Genomic DNA, 16848 nt, shown 5'->3' with positions numbered 1-16848 from the left:
TAAGCCTGCGTGCTTATTTGGGGGATTTAGGTCGAGATCGACCAGTTATAGCAGTTTTTCTTTTTGCTTAGCCTCTGTGCTCCTACAGTGTTCCCTGTGCCAGCTATATGTTGTCAGGGTTTTATTAATTAGTTTCCCCAGAATAACTGGCAGCCTAACTGGCACTAAGCCTGCGTGCTTAACTGGGTGATTCAGGTCAAGAGCGACCATTTGTAGCACGAGTTTTTTCTTTTTGTGAAAGCTAGTTTACGAGTGTTGTACATTAGGTATTCACCAGTAATCACCTATTATTGTATTTACATAAGTACTTTGTAGGGTTGGTTCTCGCCAAGCCGTCCCAAAATAAACTTATTTGCCATTACGTTTTGTCTGTTAATGTTGAGTAGTGGAGTCAAAATTGAAAAGTTCGGCGTCTGAATCTATTAGGAATGCCTGTTTCAATTTGGAACTGCTCAGCCGTTCTTTCCGCCTAGCCCGGCCGGAAATTTCGCCTTTGGAACGACTGTGGAACGGCTTTGATTCAGACCAGCTCCTGTTCAGACGCCGAACTTTTCATGTACCGAACCTAATGCATAAATTATAATAACGTAGTTTGTAAGCAGTTCGACCCAGACAACCAAAAACCAAAATGAGCATTTTTCGCCTTTTGAACTTAGTTCAGCTGGAATTAAGATCGTCGTCTGATTCAATTCAGACTTTCTACATAATTTGGGTTGACCTTGATTCGAAGTTAATTAGGTTGAGCTCATGCATAGGACGGTACGGGCCGAAGGGGCGAGGGGGGCTTCAGCCCCTCCAAATTTTTGGCAACTCGGATTTTTTAGGCAGCAAGAGAAAATTTGGGCAAAGCCAGGTTTTGAAGACGTTTCCATCTTTTTCTTTAATATTTTGAAGAGATAAATGTTTTCTATTTTAATCTAAAAAAAAAATCCTGAAGTCGGCGTAATAATCCAGTTACATTCTCTCCGGAGACATTGGTTGCCTAGCACGTGATGAGTTTCTGTTCATTAGGGAAGGGTATCACATGTTGATTTACATATTATTCTATGGTTTTTTATTGTTGAGCACTGTACTGCACTGCACTAACTGGAATGGACTCTTTCCAGTCGTGTATTGATTAGAATAATCTTCTGCATATCTTTCTAGAATCATCTTCGCTCGTAGAACAGTGTATGGCAGATAGCATGAGCAATGGTCTGAAAATGGAGAAGTGGCTGACTAGTTTTCAGTTCGATAACGGCCAAACATCAAAATTTTCCATTTTTACCGTATTTCTAACCATAAAATTTCATCCCAAAATATCCCAATAACACTCTCACAGTTTCTGTTTTAACTTCACGAACATTGAGGCGACTATTTGAGGAAAAAGCTTCCGTGAACGATTTGCTTAGAACAGTTCCCAGTGCCGAGAAATATTGCTGCAAGTAAAATATGCAATGGCGTCATTTCGTTGCTATGACAACTCCAATGTCATTGCATTCCTGATCATGACAAATTTTCATCTTTACCTAATAAAACTGTGGTGGCAATTTTTCCAAATGTTTGTCTATGGCGACGTAGCTATGCTCAGAATTGGGAGGTATTGACCCTGAAAAACTGTTACGTTATCGATGCGACTTTCATATGTCAGTACGGCCAGGGTTGCATCGTATGGCCCTCGTTTCTTGTCGACTGTACGTTTCGTAAAAATTGGGCAACTTGCGAAAATTTTTTGGGCAAATGGTTTACCACCCCCCCTGGCAAAAAAATTCCCGTACGCCTATGAGCTCATGAAAAGTTCGGCGTCTGAACCGGGCCTAAGTCTGTCGAGCGCGCGTGATAAAAAATAAAAACCGCGGGGGATTTCTATTACTGACCGCGCTCCGCGCTTGGCAATGAGTTCGAAAAGAACGAAAAGAAAAATAAAACAACGTTAACGTCTGTGTACAGGCTAAGGAAGGAATAGCCAGCAATGCTTGGCTTGAAAAGCTACCGTAAAATTCCGAAAATAAGCCCATAAAAGCATGGTAAAAGCCCCTCCTAAAAATATAGGCCCCCCAAACTCTTAACGCAAAAAACCCTCCGTTAAATCGCCCCTCCAAATATAAGCCCCCCGGGGGGCTTGTACTCGGAGATTGCCCTCAAATACAAAGTAAAACAAAGCAAAAACGTTAAATTTCCTTCCAACTATAAGGCTAGCCCAATGGATTTTGAAACGCAAATTTCCCTCCATAGATAAGCCCCTCCAAAAATAGGCCCCTCAAAAAGGGCCTTTGAAAAATATTAGCCCCTTGTTTTTCTTTGTATTCTGACTGCAATTCAGACCTCCTAGGCACTGTTTAATGCCTTTTTTTTGAGCGACAGTTTTTCACCCAACTAGATGTCATCTTCCCGGGTCAGAGGAAACGTCAGAGGTTATCCCTATCGAGGAAGCTCCCTACATTAAATATAAAATAAACATACTACAATGCAAAATTTAAGAATAATGAAGAAATGGCTAAAAAAATTTACAAAATTTTACAATACTTTCTATAAGGTTAACTTCGAATCATCGGAAGAATGTCCACCCAGGGGGGCACACTATAGAGACTACTCAGGTATAACAGTGATGGGGAAGTTCCAAACGCTTTTTCTGGTGGAAATCCCTGAAACAAAACGTTTTATTCCCAAAGGGTTTGAATTGGGTACAACATTGAATTAGCCGAATAGGTCTATTATTCCTCGAGCCCGAATGGCCTCCATGAGGCCGAAGGCCGAATGGGCTATTGATTCAGAGGCCATGAGGACGAAAGGAATAACTGTTTCAGTAAAATCCAACTAGTTGGTCCAAAATATCGAGAATAAAAAAAATTTAGCTAGTTAAAGCTAGACTTAAATCCTTTTTTGCCGCCAAAAAGCCCGCGCTTTTCGCTACTAGTGGGCTATAGAGTGTTTTCACATGACGTCACGGCGGCCATATTGGTGTTCCAAAACAATAAAACGGCGGCCATGTTGGTGTCCCAAACCAGTCCTTTGGGAGTTGAACTCTTTTCTTATGCAAACGCTTTCTTTTGTTCCAATAAATTTTCATAGATGCTGACCACGTGAGTGAAAACACTCTATAACATATAGCCTAGTAGTAGCTTAACCAATCAGAAGGCAGCATTGATAATAGACCACTAGTTGGATTTTACTAATATCTGAGAGCCTGGTAGAGGTTAGAATATGTGTAGACTACATGCAAGGCCTTGTTGACTCTTAATTGAGTGGTCAGGTGGAACGTCATGTCAGGAGTGACCAAGGCTGATCGCTTGGGTTACTCCCTTATTTAGCCTAAACGAGTTTGTGCTGCTGTAGACTGTTCACAGTCCCCTATTTTTTCGTGAGATCGTTTAGATATACCGCGTCTTACCGTCACGGGTATCTTGATTTTCAAATGTACCGAGGGGGCGGGCGTCGGGGATTATAGCTCTGGGTGGGGGGACGAGAAAAATACGCTTCCTCCCAAACCATCTCCGCCCCCTAAGTAGTTTTGACACTCATGCAAAATGGCAGCCCGCAACGCAAAGCGCTCGATCTCGATGATCTTACGGAAAAATAGAGGACTGTGAACAGTCTAGTGCTGCTGTTTTCGTAAGCTGAAAAGAGATACAGGGTATATTTTCAATATTATTTTTCTTGAACAGACACACGCTATTTCAACATGGAGTTCTCTTTGCATGACTTGATCACGTGACCAACTTTCAGTAAACACGAAAACACAAGCACAAGCTGAAAGAGCATACCGTAAAATTCCGAAAATAAGCCCCTCCATGTATAAGCCCCTCCAGATATAAGCCCCCCAAACCGGTAACGCAAAAAACCCTCCGTTAAATCTTCCCTCCAAATATAAGCCCCCCGGGGACTTGTACTTGGAAAATTGCCCTCAAATACAAAGTAAAACAAAGCAAAAACGGTAAATTTACTTCCAACTACAAGGCTAGCGCAATCGAGTTTGAAACGCAAATTTCCCTCCGTAGATAAGCCCCTCCGAATATAAGCCCCCCCCCCCCCTAAAATAAGCCCCTCAAAAAGGGCCTTTGAAAAATATAAGCCCCGGGGCTTATTTTCGGAATTTTACGGTATTAAAATTAGTTAACCTGAGAATTTTCAGCCATATGTTTCAAAAGCAGCGATTTCAACGGCCGCCGAAAGTTAGAAGCATTTTTATCACAAAAACAACTTTTGCCATCCAGTCACGCTTGCTTGGTTTCCCATACAAATACACAAATCCTTGTAATTTCGAGATTTTCAAAAGTGTCATGAAATATTTCCTTAAGCATTTATACGGGACTCAAATCTCCTTTTAATTCATAACAGGTAATTTGAACCGTTAAATGTGTGAGGTAAAGATTTAACGACAGTTTTAAAATTTTAGAAGTGACTGAGGATTTGTATGCAAAACCATGCAAGCGTGACTGGTGGCAAAAGTTTTTTTCCTGATACAAATGCTTCTAAATTTCGGCGGCCGTTCCAATGGCTACTTTTGACATATAGGGCTGAACATTTTCAGGTTAGCTAATTTTAATATGCTCTTTCAGCTTGTGCTAACATAATTTTTCAAAAGTGAACTGCTTTCTTTCGTGTTTACCGAAAGGTGATGACGTGATCAAGTCATGCTAAGATCCTTAAAGACATGCATGAGTGCGATAAAATTACATAAATTACAGATACACAAAACTAATAAAATAATTTATCATATAGTGCCCTAGAGAAAGATTGCGCAAACATTCTAATAAACCTCGAGAGACTAGAGTTCTGCTTTTGGAAAGCAATTCCCTAGCAGTTTAGATAGCGGACACTGTATCTAGGGACCTCGATCGACCTCGAGCTAGCGTCCTCTTCGGCGAGAGTCTGTAACAGCGGGAGTTTATTTTCAGTTAGACGGCTCTAATTTGTTTTTGCCGGGAATATACCTCCTGTCCGTTATAGTGGAGTGTCCGCAGGGCTAGAGTTAGCTGTAAACACGGATCTAAAAATTTTTGTTTCTTATTTAAAAAAAGCTGTGTAAAAACATGTGTTCCAGTTCAGTCCGCGCCTGTTTTTCAGTTTTTAAAACCTGGTTTAGTTAAACACTCAATGCCTTCGTTGGTGTGAATAATAATGGGACATTTGTGTGAAGCCGACTGTGAAGCTTGCTTTTGTCTCGGTTGTATGCAAAAAGACCTCATTTGAGATCACTGACAAGAAATCATTTTTCCGTGAAATTCTCTTTTTCCCAAACTGTCTTCATCCTAATTACCAGGAGGCAAGCATCGTGACAGTGTCTGGTTCACTCTTTTGTCACTTTCGAAAATTCTGTTTGCGTTGGTGGAGAAAAATTAGCATAGAAAGTGTGCTAAACAATATTTTAAATATCAGTTGGAAAATATTGAGTAGTCAGATCTGTAGAGTGTCGTGCTGAGTATCGGCGCACTACGGTTAACTAATATTCCGTCGTCATAGAAGCCGTCAATCAAATGTAGTTGTAAGGTTCCTTCAATTGTGTGGGGGTTTTGAAGCAGGAAAGAAGTTTGAATTTTAAACGCGGCTTTTTTTGTCATTGATGTCCCTCGTGATGTAGTTCTTGTACGCAGAAGCCCTTTGCTAAAGGGCGAAGAATCTCCAAACAAGATCGTTTGGGTGTTTGTACCGTCGAATATGACGGGCGACCGTGCAAATTCAAACAAAGCCAGGTGGAAGCTGCCTCGACTGAGCTCTCATCGGCTTGGAGTAATACTGATCGTTCTTAGCTTCGTCTGGGGAATGTACTTGATTCATGTACAAATAAACGATAGAAAATCGCAATCGGAATTCTTAAAAGCGAAAATCATCGCGCTGTCAAAGGAATACATCGATGCAGTCGCAAAGGAGAAGGGCCTGACAGCTGATTCGGATGTCGACAATGGTAAGAAGACTTGTCAGAACTTCCTGTTTTAAATTCAGGGCTCAAATTCCGTGCCTTTTGGAACAACTTTGTTAAAGTAAAGTATTCTCATAACGGTTTCTGTTCCTTTGTAAGAATGCTCGAATGCTTTAACGAGCAAGTGAGCAGGTTTTTGTATCCAGCCTTACGCGACGAGCTTTCGTGACTTTCACTTGCTTTCAGTAGCTAGTCGTTTTTTGGGATAACCTGCCTAGAAACCACTAAGCTTAGCTAAATTTAGGAAGGCTGTAAATTCAACTTTTTCATAAATGTTTACAAACTTAAGCTTGAGTTTCAGCTCAAAACACGTTGGTTTCTCAAAGTTCCAGTTCAAAGGACTTCTGCAGGAAGTTCGTCTCAAAGAGTGTTCAACATCGACTACGTACTGACACGAAACTTTTCTAGGCTCATTGCAGCACATGTTTGTAGAACTTTGAAGCACATGTAGAGTTTAAACACAGTCCGATATTTGCTTAGACGTCACTTCCTTAGGTGTTTAATCCAAAAAATTTGTAACATTTTATACAAAGTTTCGGAAGAATTTCTCCTTAGTGTTATTTCAGCTTATTTGTTTTTTTATATTTGCCTTGCATGTATTTTCACTTTTGTTCTGCTATTCACGATTCTTTTTGTTGAAGGGGAACCTCCGGGTTGTCAAAACAACCGGCAGATACTGGAAAAATTGTTTCTTGTCTTAATGGCTTATATTAGTTGCGGTCCACTAATTAAGAAGCTTAATTTTGTCGGACATATTGGACTTCCGAAAGAAAATTCCGAATATTTTCTTGGCAAAGAGCCAACTTCTTCCTAGGCTAGCAAGTGCAGCATTCATCTTTTTCACATAGACCATAATGGTGATGTTACACAAGACACTTCACAACAGTGCAACAAAGCATTGCAACATTGATTCAAGTGGTTTCAACTTTGTTCCAGAAATGGAACGCTGTGTTGTGCTAAAAAATAATCATCCTCGTCCCGTATAACATCACCTTATGCTCCCAGTTTACCCCCCAAAATTTTGCGTAACCATTGTCTTCGATTTTGATTTTTCTGGGGATGACTGTTCAATACCCAGGAGAAAACTAGAAACAATGGTGACTGTAAAATCAAGGCTTAACCCATTCGCTCCTAGAGATTTTGCCGAAAAACGCGTTTTGAAGCTAGTCGAGTGGTTTTCTGGTCACTGTCGTGCTATAAAGAGCTAAAACTTACCACAAACTGGTTTACAGGTCGAACACTTCGCGGTCTTCCGATCCAGATGCAAAATGTCAGCTTGCGAAGTTCGGGCATGCGCAGAAAGCAAAATTTCGACATAGTTTTTGGGTTTAAAAGTGACACAGCAGTCTTGACTTTTACTTTTCGCTTTCTCTCCTCCCTTCTTTTTTTGCTTTTCTTGCCTCATTTTTTTTTTCTCTTGCTGGGCATTTAGTAGGCTTGATTTTGGTGGGAAGAGTTTTTAGGAAAGCTTTTAGGATCTTAGGATTAGGCGAAAGGAAAGGTAGGTGGGTAATGGGACAAGATTTTCATGGAGATTTTCAGGTCAATGTCACGTGGTTTTTTGCTTGTTTCTCCGGTGTCCTTGACTGAATTGTGCTCATTCTGGTATGGTTTGAAAGATCTCTTCACTCTGCACAAGTTAGTGAAGAAAGTTGTCCTTGACCGTTAAAACTGATGACGTCACAATGGGTAGAAAGGACCTGGATCCGCACGGGCGGTTACGGGCGGTTCAGGGGCGAATGGGTTAATAATATGTGGTTACAACAATAATACTGCAAAAAAAAAACACATTGTGATTAATTTCTTGAAAGGGCTTATCAGTTTTCTATACATTGTTTTGCAGTGGAAGTTCATGAGATGAAAAAGGCCACAGCCATTTTGTTACAGAACATGCTATTGAGGATTAAAAACCTTGAAAAACAGGTGGAATTTGTTATAGTAAACAGTACTTCGGAATTTGAGCATCTGACACGACAAATCAAGTACCTCAACCTTACAATCCGTACTGTAAATAAGTCTAAAGGTAAGCATCTTATAGTACATCTCAACCTCGCACATAGTGTCAAATCATTTTAAGTTTCTGGGAAACTGCCCACCTACCCCTCCCCTAAGCTAAAATTAACACTTACCTCTCACTTAGGGCAAAATGTTGGCTTCGGGGAGGGGTAGGTGATCAGTTTCCTTGAAACCTAAGTTGATCCCAAGCGTCAAGCTTCATTTTGTCCGGCAAAACAGCTGTCTCTCCTCGCCGAAAGGAACATGTCACCAGGAAGGACATCTGTGCCTCAGCAACATAAATAGGAATGATTTCCTAATAATTCATATGTCACCAATTGATTATTTATGTTACAGGTCAAAATTAAATTCAGGTTGATCTTTATCAACCTAGGTTGATTCTCAATTTCCTTTGTCTTTTAGCCCTTAAACTACTACATGAAAAATTTCTGCAATTTGATTGGCTTAGAGCAGTGGTATTTCAGCTTATTGAAATATTTTGACCAGCTGTAACATTTATAGTAATTTTAAGAAATTTTTTGCAGATGGAGATTTCTGCGTCATACCTAATGACCCAACCTATCCTGAATGTCAAAACAAAGTAAAGGTGAGCAGAGCTCTGAAATACTATAAACAGTCTGGCAATAACTATTTGTTCATTATGTACTACCTCGATCTATGCTCAAATTACTGCCCAGCTACCTATAAGAGCTGAGACCATGTGTGAAACAGAGCGGTAGTTGCAGGGAAAAATGGTTGAGGTCCTCTTCGAAGAGAAAGCATTGAGACCTTTACTGAAAGTTGATTTCCTGGGCTGAATGGATATCACTCCCTGCTTGTGGAAAAAAGAACTGATGATGTTGATGATTATTAAGATGATTATACAACTCCAAAAACTGTGAGCTAAAAATTTATACCACCCTCCTAGGTCCCCAACCCAGGAAGGGGGAGGGGCACTCCCTTATTTGGTGTAACAGGTACATGTGCTGTTAGTGCCAGTGTTGTTTTCATGGTGTTGAGTCCTTAGGGTATACAATGAAATTTTAGTATCTTGAACAGGGTTTCTTTTTGGACCGGAAGCACATAGGCTACAAAGTCTAAATAATAAATTGTAGTAATTAAAAACAGGCCCTGGTTGTTCAAACGTTGGATAGCGCTATCCACCGGATAAATCCCTCTCCAGCGGATAGCGTAATTGATTTCCGTAATACTTATCCGTTGGATAGTGATTTATCCAGTGGATAGCGCTATCCAACATTTGAACAACTGAGCCCAGATCTATTTGTATACAGGCCATCTGATATTACGCGATGGTGCGATTTCGCACAATTGACCTCAAATCACATCCGAACGCACAATTTGAGGAAAATCGCATAATTTGTAAAAAAATGCTGAATTCAAGTAAAGTAAACAATGAATTCTGACTTTAATTAAACATTTCCCAATCTTAAGATTATTTAAGGTGATTTACCACTAAAGAAAGTCTTGCAAGACATCTGAAACCTTCAATAGCAGTATCTGAGCAGCCATTTTGATTCAGCGCTGTAACAACGTCATGTAATATTAAGCAAGTGTCCCTTTTTTTCCGGGTCAAAATAATCAAACAAATTTAACTATTTTGTTTTAAAATAGATGTTTTATTATTCCTTTACATTCAAATTGCCAGTTAAACAACATTAAAGTGGTTTTTCTTCTTTAAAACTGGGTAAAATGATGTAAATTAGCCCTGAAAAAATCGCGTAAAATATCACATAATGGTCCTATCTTATCGCACAATCTACCCTGAAAATATCGCACAATTTCTGATTTTTTATCGCACCCTATCAGATGGCCTGTGTTTAGTTAATAGCATGATTTGTAGTGATATTTGGCATAAACACCACAAGTGATATTTTCGAAATATTTGTTATACGTAATTTCACGAGCTGTTAGGCGAGTGAAATTTGAGACAATTTTGAAATATCACGAGTGGTATTTATGCCAAATATCACGTACAAATCATGCCATTATTTGTTTATACTACTACCCACAAAAGGTTTCTAATTTTCAGATGTAGGTATTTCAAAATAAGCTGAAATATCACTGCTCTAAGCCAATCAGATTGCAGAAATTTCTCATGTAGCAGTATAACACTGAGAATATATTTTGATAGTGCATGTTTGACTGATGCTGTTGTATACTGTGTTAATATACCTGCCAACTTTTTCTGAGATATAAGCGTGAGATTTTTATCCTGGGAGTGCCGGGATTTTTAAGACAACACGATCATTTCCGAAGATTTCCGAAGAAGTCCGAGGTCTTCCGAAGAAGTCGGAAGTCTTCCGACGATGTCCGAAGTCTTCTAAAGATGTCCGAAGTCTGCCGAAGGCGAAGTTATTGAGAAAACGCTTATCCACAAAATCAGAGATCGCGAGGAAGGTATTGTCATTTATTCTTTTTACACGTGGTTTTCGTGCCTTACATGGATCTGAGTTAACATATTTTTGAAAATTGTGTCAAGCAAGACGGCAACAACTCACATTTTTCAATCAGGCGTGAGAAATTGGCTCGCAAGCGTGAGCCAGCGTGAGTGATCGAAGTTTTCAACCCGCAGGCGTGAGACTCACGCCTAAGGCGTGAGAGTTGGCAGGTATATGTTAATATACGTGTGTACATGTTCAATTTTTTATAGATCAACTTAATTGGTTTAGATGCCGATCTCAATCTAGCCAGATAAAATATAAAAGGAGAAAAATGTGCACTTGAATCAAACTGCTTGCGAAGTACATTATAATAGTTTGTGCATTAGTTTCGGCATCTGAATCAAATATGTTCCAAAGTCACTCCATAGCCGAAATTCCCGGCTGGGCTATTATTTTCATCTTGTGCAAAGATGGTTGTAGTAGTGGCATTTTACAAGTGTTATTGTTTTCTTTTGTCTTTCGATGTAGTGGATGTTAAAAAATTGGAAATCAGAGCCAAAATTCAAAGAGCATGGTGTTAATGGAAGTCTTTGTTCAATTCTTTTCTATCTCAGTAAGGTATGCCATTTCATGGATTGTTAACTTAATCAAAACAACTGTAATACTCTTAAATTATTATTTTTCATCATGACATCCCCATTTTACATAAATTTTTGCATAATGTGTGGTTCCAAAAAATATCCAGACCCCCACCACGGAGGGAATTGGAAATTCCAGGGGGGTGGGGGGGTCAGAGGCCCAGGAAATTCCAGAAGGGAGGGGGGTTGGACCATAAAATCACTTTCCAAGGGGTCAATATCATATCGTTTTCGACCTGAGTTCGAACTACCGACCTGGTAGATCATTTTTAGGACATAAATAACTTGAAATATATCACTTAAGATTGTTCCTTTTGATCTTAACCATTTTTCCCTTCTTCCAAAAGCGTTTTGGATGTAATTTCAGAGGAATCAGCCCGACTACAACTCGTTTTATCGCATGGTCGTGTATTCGGCCGCCATTACTCGTTACCAGTCTCCCTCAAAACATCAACGCGTGCAACACATTAAGCAACACATCACGTTGCATCGGTCGATCGATCGTATAGTAGAGTGGCAATTTTGCCCCACAAAGCACAAGCTATACATTGTAACCATTTTAAAATGTAGAGTTTTTATTCTCCTTTTCATTTTCCCTTAATTTTGTGGTTGAAGGTGTGGCATGTTCATGATCGAATCCTCGCTGAAATGCTGTCGATTTCAACAAACATTTATACGGCCATCGCGCATCATGTCGCATCAGTCGATCGAAAAACAGTAAATTGAACTTGGTTTCCGTTCAAGATGCAAGGGGTATTCATTGTTATCATTTCAGAGTTCAGAGTTTTTATTCTTCTCTTTGTTTTGCATTAATTTTGTGGTCATAAGTTTGACTTGTTCTGCATTCCCGCACAAAATGGCATTCATTCTATCAACATTAAGCCCATGAAGACAAACAACAAATCGTAAGCTTGCCCTGATTAAGGTAAATTCACAAATATAACGGACTTATTAACTTTCTCTGTTTCATTTAAAGTAAGAGATGAGCAAAAATTGCGGATCAGGTTACTTTGTGGTGGTGTAGTAGTGTGTTTTAATGTTGCGAGATCACTCAAATAAATGGAAATAGAAGTATACAATCTTCTGATGGAAACCGTTGCATACTAACCATAAATGGCCTCATTCCTCTACTTTAATAGTCTTTCTTCGTGAAAATGTACTTTTCCTGAGGGGTTGGGGGGTCTTTGTCACACTTGTGGAAATTCCGAGGGGGTGGGGGGTCATCAGTTCCCTGCCAAAATGGAAAATCCAGGGAGGTGGGGGGGGGTCCTAAGTGAAATTCCCTCCGTGGTGGGGGTCTGGATATTTTCTGGAACTACACAATTTTCATTGGCAAGATTGGTTTACAAAAAATGGAAACAGACAGAAAAAATGTGTAAAATTGTCTATGTAACTCCTTTAAGGACAGGATGTTTCGGCCTCACTATGTCAAACAAAACTGCTAAAAAAAAAAATAGGTAGGTATGTTTAGAAAGTAAAGCAACAACTTCTTCACTGTTGTAGTTGCTTATATAAGCTACATTTTATCTTGAAAAGGGCTGTTTCAATGGCTGATTGAAGGGAATATTAACCCTTTAAATCCAAAAAGTAGCTAGCATCAATTTTCTCCTAACCATTAATCAATAGGGAATCAAGAGAACAGGTTATGAGAATCAATATAATGATCACCAAAGGAAAATGCTCTGATCTTTTATCAGATTCTCTCAGCTAATTGTATATGTTGTAGTTAATTTTTTATCTCAGTTAATTTTTATTTTTGTATTGTTTTGGGGTATGGTAATGTATGCTAATGAATTTGAAATAAAGGAAAAACAAAAATTAACTAAAATAAAAAATTAACTGCAACATATACGTAAATGTGTGGAGATCAGTCTGGAGAATTTAATAATAATAATAATAATGATAATAATAATAATAATAATAATAATAATAATAATAATAAAATATTTATATAGTGCCTATACTAGTGGGGAATTTGAATTGGGCCTCATGAGTTCATTAATTTACAGGTAGAACAGTGGTGTCCCATGGTTATTCCAAAAGGTACAGATGAGCAGGAGGTCTGTACCATCCCTTCAGATTCTGCTTTTCCTAACTGTGGTAGCAAAGTCAAGGTAAGTTTGTATAATTGTTATTTTATTGATTTATCTAACTATTTAATTTGTTGACCAATAACTCCATATTATTGGGAAGAAGTTATTATTGTCAGACTTAAAAACAGCCCAAGAGTTCCGCAAAATTTGTGGTGTTTTTTTAAAAAAAAAAACAATTAAGGCCATATACATGTATGTTATAATGCATTTGTTTTGCATTTTTGTTATTTTTAATTTGTTTATGGGCTTTTTTCATGGCAATTATATCTATATTAATTTACCGTTTAACCGGCAAATTCTTTTGGAAAAATTTATCACTGCAGCTGTGTTGTGAAAATATGGTATCAGCTTCTGTGCTTAAATACTCCCACGGCTATTAACCAGTCCGGAATATCCCTAAATTTAAGGACAGGGCCAACTGGTCACGCGACACTTTTCAACCAATGAGATGGCGCGCTTGTGTTTATCAACAAACAAATCAAAACATCGCCCCAGTGATCAAAAATTTTCAAAACAACGGACGGAGTCGGACAGAATTAAAGATGAGCTTACAGTACTCGTCTAGGTTTCACATTTAATATTTCAAAGAAAACATTTCATGTAAGAGAATAAGAGCGTTAATCATTGCAAGGAACGAATCATTGGGGTGTTCTAACTGATTCCAGACCGATCGCGCAGTTCGTGGCTTCACTGGCATGGCTTGCAAGATTTTTGATAGAAGCAAACTAGTCCCATGAAAAATAGCCTTAGACATGTTAGAGAGAGTGTGAAAATTTGTTGAGATCATACAAAACAGGATTAGTACTACCTATTAACTTCTACAGGACAAGAATCAAAGAATCAGTCATCATAACAAGAATAGAAAGTAGTTCAAATTTATTAATTTTTCTTGTTTGTGTTTTGTGTTGTTTCGTGTTGACTTCATGCATCTGATGCTTTCTTTGCTTGCTGTAGTACCTGCAATGTTTTAATTTTATCCCAAATAATCAGTGCATGTTCAATGAGTAGCGAAATACATCATTTACAATTGAGATTTGCCTTGTTTCTTTTATTGTTTTTTAACGGTGGATGAACATTTGGAGAATGCAACAACATTAAATCTTTCCAGATTAGTGAATTTCAGAAACAAAGCGGTTAGTATCTACGTTGCGCTTATGATCTTCAAATTTCATCCCCGCAAATTCGGCAAAGTGAGGCGAAATGTTGGACGTGAATATCCATAAGACTAATAAAGTTGTTTTGGCCTTGAAAAGAAAAAAGGCAAAGGCTCGTACGAATGCGAAGAAAAGTAATAACACGGCTCTGTGAGAAACCCGGGAGTGAAAAACGTACGTGTTTTGGACCTCGGAATTCAAAAATTGTCTACCAAAATTCTAGGTTGTCTACCGTCCCCACATTCAACATGATAAAAGTTAATCGATAGGACAATCGAGGAAAAATATCTAGAACTTCATAAAAAATCTGTGAATCGAAAAAAATAATAGACACTTGTTCACCTACCTTGAAAACCGACTAAAATCTCGCCTATACATCGCGTTGTTTAAAGGATAAAAGAAGAAATAAGCCATAAAATGTGCTGAATATTTCACGAGGCACTTCCAATATCGCTTCCGATACGCTGTCCACTTAAAAAAATTGTGTATGCCTCATGAAAAGTCTTTAAAATATGCCTGAGAGCCTCGAAACGATGACTGATTCTGTCCGCCTCCGTCCGTTGTTTTGAAAATTTTTGATCACTGGGGCGATGTTTTGATTTGTTTGTTGATAAACACAAGCGCGCCCTCTCATTGGTTGAAAAGTGTCACTTGACCAGTTGGCCCTGTCCTTAAATTTAGGGATATTCCGGACTGTTAACTATATACCAAAATGTTCATCATAGAGTGCTCTTCTAAATACAGCAGTAAAATATAAAATGGGTTTTATTGTCAATATTTTACCAAATTGTTTCTAGTCAATTGCCATTATGAGCCATTAGAACTTGTTTTCCTTTGCTTGAAGATTTATCTTCAGAAAAATATGAGTTTTGATCCATGTTAAAGGTCAGTTGAAGAGAATCACACCGAGTACAATTCCTTGATAAAGCTCCACAGGTGACAAAACACAGGGATTTTACAGCTAAACAATCTGTAGATTTGATGCAAGCTGCTGCTAAAATCCACCTGAAAATAAAGTCAGAACAACTACATATAGTTCAAGGCATGTAAAAATCACTGAAGCAGTCCAAGGGCCAAATCACAGAACTAGAGGTAGAGTTTGTCCAAGGAGGGTCCTTTCATACATATATGCAAGGCTGCTACCTAACGGGCGCTTCAGTTGCCAGTGGCTCTTATGATTTCCTCGGGGGCGACTAAAATTTTAAACATTCCCTTACTTCTAGTGAAGGAATGACAGAATTCCGGCCTGCTCATTTGGCACTTTTGAAACAAAAATGTTTGTTAACATTGACTGTAGGCAAAAAATTTATGCTGCTAAAAGTAAATTAAACAAACAAGCACGTTACTGGAAATTCAAAACTCAAACAAATCGAGTTTCGAGGTACACATGAATCAAGTTTTGAGTTAATCTGCTTACTTTATCTGCTTATCTTATCGATCCATGGGCTCCTAGAAATGTGGCTCTGTCTCCTAACTTTATATTCAAGGAGCCTGAACAGCTCCCAAAATTTTTCTTAGACAGCAGCCTTGATACGACGATTGCCGGTTGGCTTTGGTAATATTTTGTGGTAATAATAACTTGAAATACTATCAGTTTATATTATGTTAAATTTATTTTGAATTCCACCAAAAACAGTGGATGGAACAGTTTTGGAGATCAGATCCTTTATATGCTAGCCATGGTGTTGATGGAAGTTTGTGCTCATTTCTGGACTATCTTAGTGAGGTTAGTATTAAGACCTAAGATTTGTTGCATTATTGTGACATGACTTATGTGGTCGCTTACACAAGAGGACTTTTCTTCTTTATGAGGAGGTTATTTTGCAGCAGTAAACTCAGAGGGACTTGACATTTTGATGTCCCAATGCATGGATGTCTGATTGCTCAGAAAGGTTCGAATGATAGGGGAATTTTTTTAATATGCAGCCTCAATGTTCAAAGTTAGTGGTAAATTCTATGAGCAATGTAATGTGCATTCGTCATTGCTGTAGTGGCAATTCTTTGGGCTCCTTGGGTGACTGCCCTCTCCCCTTTCATAAATACTTTGTCCCCATTGCAGATCAGATAATTCTGATGTTGTTTTCAGACAACACAGCTTTGCAGTCTTGGCTGTCAGTTAGTTTATGCAATTGTGTAGCTTGAATCATTATTCAGCATGAAGGTTCAATGAAATGAACAGAGTAATGTTATCAATACTGAACTTTTTTCTGCTTTTACAGCGGAATCCCAATTTTTCGAACCACCTGGGGAAAAGCAAGTGGGTTCAAATTATCAGGAGGTTTGAAAATAGTGTTTGAGTGGTGAAGGGAAGTTATGTTTGGCTCAAATTATCAGGGATTTCGAAAGCCCAAGAGCTCGAGAAATCAGGATTCTATTGTATATTACTTGGTTTGCCAAGAACCCTCCCCTCCCTGCTCTTCACTTTATCCTCCAACCCACATCCACCAGCATTTATGACGGAGCTTAAGCAACGACGATGGTGACAGCTACGAAAACTTCACTTAAAAAGTGAATTTGCACTGCTTCAAACTTTATCGCGCTTATTCCATCTCGTTCAACTGGACAAACGTGGGCATTTTTTTCTGGGGTTGAATTCTAAAAGACTGTGTTGAAGTTGAGGAAAAGAAAAAGAAAGTCAGTCTTGTGTTTACATCATGTTCTCCACAA

At 38.7% G+C, this 16848-nt stretch overlaps 1 protein-coding gene across 1 annotated transcript in view; it reads left to right on the top strand.

The window, feature by feature from the left end:
- Positions 1-5470: 5470 nt before the first annotated feature.
- Positions 5471-16848, top strand: part of LOC140924125 (alpha-1,6-mannosylglycoprotein 6-beta-N-acetylglucosaminyltransferase A-like) — a 28777-nt gene continuing 17399 nt past the window's right edge. Inside the window, exons 1-6 of the mRNA XM_073374143.1 lie at positions 5471-5884; positions 7743-7922; positions 8440-8501; positions 10825-10914; positions 12944-13048; positions 15818-15907. Coding sequence (XP_073230244.1) covers positions 5638-5884; positions 7743-7922; positions 8440-8501; positions 10825-10914; positions 12944-13048; positions 15818-15907 — 774 coding nt within the window. The 5' untranslated portion in view covers positions 5471-5637. The remainder of the gene's footprint in view (positions 5885-7742; positions 7923-8439; positions 8502-10824; positions 10915-12943; positions 13049-15817; positions 15908-16848) is intronic.

This window comes from Porites lutea, chromosome 14 (assembly GCF_958299795.1).
Source record: "Porites lutea chromosome 14, jaPorLute2.1, whole genome shotgun sequence".
Taxonomy (NCBI): domain Eukaryota; kingdom Metazoa; phylum Cnidaria; class Anthozoa; order Scleractinia; family Poritidae; genus Porites; species Porites lutea.
The sequence above is the reverse complement of the archived record's forward strand: the minus strand, read 5'-3'. Positions and strand labels throughout refer to the sequence as shown.